Raw genomic sequence first — 5,873 nt, 5'->3', positions numbered from 1 at the left:
AGGCCAATGGGTCAGCAGTGAATACAGAAAAACAAATTGATGAATGCGGAGGACAGCTCAAATTCAGAAAACGCTCAGTTGGAACTAGGTAGCCGTTTGATCTCTACAGGTTCTGTTGGTTGCTTCTTAAACATGTCCATTCATCTGTCTAAACTTCTGCGTCGTACGCACTATGCCATATGGTGGACTATTCAGCAAGATGGTCACTTTCGTCGAAACGGTAACCAAAGGACTCCTTGGCATTGGCAGTTCAAATTTGTACTCCCTTGTTGTCTTCCGAAGTCATGGAACCGTCATTGATGACATCACTATCAGTGATGGCGCGCCGGTGCTTCACTGTCGTACAGGCCTTGTAACTGAGAGTGAAAAGAAATAGGGAGAGAAGCACCTTGAGCTAGCCCACCACAAACACGCACGGGGAAGGTCACGCGCACGCCGTCCTGGAGGGTGACCCCGTGCGTCACCCGAACGTTTCTCAACATTCTTTATTCCCTTCTGTCATGTCAGCTTATGTCCATTTGAAGGTTCTCGCTTTTCTGAATTTAGCACGGAGAATAGCGCCCGTCTCAGCAGGTGATAACTTCAAGTAGGTATCCCGTGTCTCACCCAAAACTCATTTGCTCATTGCGAATTCATGGGCTGGAGCCGATGTCATCAATGGTTCTGAGGCATCGGTTTTCAAGTGTCTAAAGGTGCCTGTGTTCGTGTGCCAGAAGTGTTTATGTTTCCCCGCCGTTCGGCAATACACCCAGCAATGTTATCTGATTCGTATATTCCAGGTCTACAGGTTCTCGTTCGGAAAGATCTGAGGGTAGGAGTTTCGGAGGTCCTCAATTGTTTGTCAATAACGAAATTAGACGGAAATGAACGTGGACATGCCTGCCGCACACCATTGTTTGTAAGAAAGCTTTTGTAGGCTCCCCCTGCTGCATCCACACCCCGAAGTATATAATTAAAAGCAGTGAGCCATATTCACGGACTGGGGCATATCGTATTGCACAAGTATGTTGAGAAGAACCAACCAGTCATCAGACTCGAACGCACTCTTGAAGTCAAAGAACACCAAGATTGTAGGGTGCCTGTACGTATGCTGTTTTCCTAACAATTAACAGTGTGAATATGTGATTCACACAATCCCTTCCAGGACGGAATCCTCCTTGATCCTTTCGAACTCGCAGTAAAATAACTTCTTATCGTTGCCTGATTGGCTGTCCTCTCAGAGTATCCTTCAGGCAAACACTTGATTTCGCCGATCTGTCGAAGAGAAGTGACATTTTTTCTCAGGCGAGCTATTAGGAGATGCAAATTAATGGCGATTAATTTACATTAATACTAGTAGTACGGCAGCGAAGCATCAGTGTTGAACACTGATGTCGTGCCCCTGTGATGAGTGATAGTGATGAGATCAATAACAGCTCAGTTGTGGCATTCTTTCTGCGCATGGGTGCCGTGCATCTCGCGAGAAGCACGAGGAATGATACAACCAGACTGTCCAAGCATAGACAAGAGGAATAGAAAAGCCACGGGCCTTTCGGTCACTAGTTTCGTGGCTTAACCGCTGAATTCTTTGGATATCGGGATATGTTACTGTTGCCTTATATTGCACCATATTTGGGCCGCATTGTATATACCGGGTTTCTGCGAACGATGATGATATCACCATAAACGTCACCCTAAGGACACAACTAACTTGTGGGCGGGTTCTTATGTCTGGGAAACGGATTTCCTTACCGATTTAGCAGTCGCGTTGATCTGTTTTGTGCATTCGAGATTTGGGATGGCCCACTTTTTCTGCTTTTCTACAACTCTAAACATTATTGTCCATGCACTGTTAATTATCCTACTCATAATCGTTCAGTTTTAACACCCTTTCGGTGCCTCCCCGCCATACCACTCGAAGCAAACACGAGGGTTGGAATACTTTCAGGTCACCCAAGCCTAGACATCATCATCATCATCATCGATAGCATGACATCAGTGTTCAATGCCGATGCTTAGCTGCCGTACAACCTTATTGTGAAGTAATGAATAAAGGCGGGCTGGGAAGGGACTTACTGCTAGCTTACTACAATCATCCCGAGCTGCCTATACCTCCAAGCACTCATTCAGGCAATCCGGATAAAAACTGACAACAAGTTCGCCATTGACGTAGGTTGGCAGTCATATCTTCCAGCCTTTCCAACCAGGCGCAGTGAGGATCACGCGGTCTCCGTCATGAAGGTGAATAGCACCGACAGCACCCAAGCGTTCCGTGATTTCTTCCATGCCCCTCTGCCAGGTCAAGGGTTGGTCACCTCTCTGCTTCCGCCACTCTGAGTTGAGAATGAAAAACCACTCTCTTCGGCAAACGATGGTTAAGCAAACACGACACATGTCCCAACCAACGCAGCTTCTGGTGCTGGACACATTCTTCAATGGGAGTACCCGTTGCACAACCGAAAACTCGCTTTCTAACTGCCTCGTCACGGATACGCTGACACCAACCCACACGAGCTATGGTTCTGAGACAACGATTGTCGAACACCTGAAGACGTTTCAGGTCCGCTGCTCGAACAGGCCAAGTCCCACAGCTATACAACAAAATAGCCCGTATTGTAGCTTGATACACATTCCTTGAAATTCAGGGGTACACCCCTTTGATGCCATATATGTCTCAAATTAGGAAATGCAACCCGAGCCTTGCAGATCCGTGCATTCACCTCATCTGTCTCGTTACAATCAGAACTAATACAACTTCTAAGGTTCGTAAGCCTCTCCACAACTTACAGTGTCTTCCTGGATTGTAAGTGGCGTAAGCCTAGACGGGAGAAGTCGAGATACAGAGGCCAGGGAACCACGTACATTCCGGTCGGTAAATTCGCGCTCCAGTCACTGAGCCATCTTGCCACATGTACTGTTGACTTAGGATAACCAAGCGACTATCATAACGTTTGAAATTAACGCTTCTTCTTTATGCTCCGTGAAACACAGGGGCAATATCAGCCAAGTGAAGCGTGTGTATACCAACGGCCTGATACAGCTATCTCGGCTGACCGATGACGGGTCACTTCATAGTTTCTTTCATTCTCTTCCATTCGTCCACTAATTTTCTTCAGCAGCATGATCGTGCGTTTCCAGTAAATATCCAGCCAGGTAAACGTGGTAGTGTTAAGCTACTGAAGCCCACTGATGTCGACAAACTGAATTTCTCGGCTTCGACGTACGTAATCCTAAAGAGAATCGAATTGACAATCATTGGTAATGATAAACAATGATAGGATCAGAGTCGAGGTTCATACCATAAAGGAAGTGGTAGATTTTAATCGGGTTTTTCCGTTGATGACTGACGGCCATAAGGTCCAGTTGAGTCATTGACTGGGTTGCAGTTAGTGGCCTCGAAGTAACTGTGAGCGCTTGTGCTCACTTTACTTGGAGCAGATGATGTTCATAACCCAACTGAAGAAGTTGACCCCCATTACATGCACGGTGGGTGTCGACTCCGGATCTAGAACCCAGCTGTGCGAGATGGCTCAGTGGTTAGAGCGCGAATTTACTGACCGGATGGTCCGTGGTTCGGACTTGACCTCTGCATCTCGGCCCCCCCCCTGTCTAGGCTTGGGCAACATGGCGGTATCCCAGCTCTCGTGCTTCCTTCTGGTGGTATGGCATTTAGACAGAAAGGGTGCTACAGTTTAACCATTTTTTGCGTGCCTTCGTCCGTTTCGATTATTCATACTGCTCGGCAGGATAAGACTATCCGTTTTTGGTCGGTCTCCGATTCCAAAACAGCAGCGGTGTATCGGATCCGGTGGATTTGACAGACGGGCTTATGTTTGGAAATGGAAGACCACATTGGTCGCACTGTCCTAACGTACTCTGCAATATCCCCGGTACTTTGCAGACCGCATTTGGTCGTGTAAAGGCCAGAGGTGTGCTCCCAAAGGTTGTACTGGTATAGTACAGTGTTGGGGGGAATTATTTGTACTGCACCCGGCAACTCTCATGAAGATGTCACATCACTTGCGCATCCATAAGACAATGAGACGAAAACTGGTACCACTCAGTTATTCTGGAACGACATACGTACCGCGAGGTAACCGCGTGCATACACCGATGGGGTGGTGCATATATGCTAGATCATTTAACCGAAGCCCGACACCTGTTTCTCTCCAAACCCCTCCACTGCTCGAGCATTTTTTCGCCATGAGTAAGCTGTATTACAATGTCATATAGAGTCTCACTTTCCATACTACTGCTGTTAACGTGCAGTGGCTGACCTCTCTGTGAGAGCACACGACGTCAAATCTGCAGTGACGAGTGATTTGTGCTTGGTTTAACGTTTGTACAGACTATCAGCACAATATGGATGGGCTCCGTCTCAACTTTTGGTAGGCATTCTCACCCGATTTCCCACCCACGAACGGTTTGAACAAGCCTCATGTGTTTTGTGGCCATCCTTCTCGTCCGTCCGAAATACCTGATCATCGGGGCCCGTCACTCCAGTTTATCAGCCACAATCCATGTTCCAAGGGTATCTTTGTTCCACATGCTACAGTCCCGGACACCGGCGAACCTGTAGCTGAGAGGAGGTTTTACCAGGCATTGGAAGCGGTGATATAATCCATCATCTGACGTCCAGTCGTTTTAGTTGTCCTGTGCGAGGATGAATTTGGCAGCTACGCGTTAAAGGTTCTTTTCTGATCCATAAGGTAGTGTGAGTCTCAGTCACAGTGATAGACAAGGTAAAATCGCACCGGCGCCATCGCGAACGGTGCCTGGCCTTCACCGTACGGGAAGTGATCTCGTCTCCAGCCAGTCCGCTGAAACTTATGTAACTATCTTTCCGCCTGCAAGGATGAGACTAGGGTTTGATCCCACACAGTCTTGTGGCGACATTTAACACTTGTCAGGTGCGAAACGCTTACCAAACCATGCCGCAGAATCACCCAAGTTATTCGAAATGATTTGCGCCTCCTCCCACAGCTCACTAATAATCTCACTTCGAGGTGTGACGAAACGTTTGACACCAAATTGCCTCGCTCAGTGAACAAGTCAACCGCCATCATTACAGCAATGACCATCAACAGATATTCAGTCGAGTAGAGGTGCCTCCGCTCAATGGTTCAGCTCAATATCTATCCTATCCTACGCAGACGTAGGGGCTTAGGCCGCATCAGACGTGCGCGTTGGAAACAAGGAAGTGGTGGAGCGGTCAGTCTAGTTGCATGCTTTCGTCTGGGTTTTTTTCTGACGAACAGCACAACACAGTTGAAGGGTAATGGGGAGGGTATATATGAGAGTTCAAGAAGGAAGGTGTCGTCACTGTTATTTATTCGTTTACCCCCTTTCCGTATGCAATAAGTAATGTGACCCGGCTGATGATACCATTCGACGGTAGTTGTGAATCCCATGGTTGCACGCTGGCGAGGATGCTGCCAGGGTGCCTTCATTCATTAGGCAAGAGGGCGAAGCCTTTAGTCCAAGGCTGACCGCAAAGCACGAGATGAGCACCGTCACACTATCTTAGTAGTACAAGTCGCATTGCATGTCCCACTCCCAATCCAACTGATTAACAGACTGTCCGTCAGACATATGTCCATCGTCCAGCTTGGTATAGGAGATTGGGTGTGTTACGGATGGAGTATTGGTCCTGTTTGATTGCGAGAACAAGACTGAATAGCGCGTCACTTGTCTAAGAATGGACGTACATAAGCTGAAAATGAAGGCGAAACGACAATGTGAACACAAAGAATGTCCATCACGGGGTTTTAAGTGAAGTCCCCAGTGTAGCTCACTGGATCATAGAGGTACACGAACGGCCACACCACGAATTTCGGGTTTCATAACCGCACGGGAGGGGTGACTGAGATGATTCCAGCGTGCCTATATATATA

The 5,873-nt window shown here is 47.7% G+C and overlaps 1 protein-coding gene across 1 annotated transcript in view; it reads right to left on the bottom strand.

The window, feature by feature from the left end:
* Window positions 1–250: 250 nt before the first annotated feature.
* Window positions 251–5,873, bottom strand: part of T265_07681 (hypothetical protein) — a gene marked incomplete at both ends in the record, with an annotated part of 21,216 nt that continues 15,593 nt past the window's right edge. Inside the window, one exon of the mRNA XM_009173260.1 lies at window positions 251–356. Within this exon, the coding sequence (XP_009171524.1) occupies window positions 251–356 (106 nt within the window). The remainder of the gene's footprint in view (window positions 357–5,873) is intronic.

This window comes from Opisthorchis viverrini, assembly GCF_000715545.1.
Source record: "Opisthorchis viverrini unplaced genomic scaffold opera_v5_180, whole genome shotgun sequence".
Taxonomy (NCBI): Eukaryota; Metazoa; Platyhelminthes; class Trematoda; order Opisthorchiida; family Opisthorchiidae; genus Opisthorchis; species Opisthorchis viverrini.
Note: the sequence above shows the minus strand (reverse complement) of the source record. Positions and strands in the feature narration are given on the sequence as shown.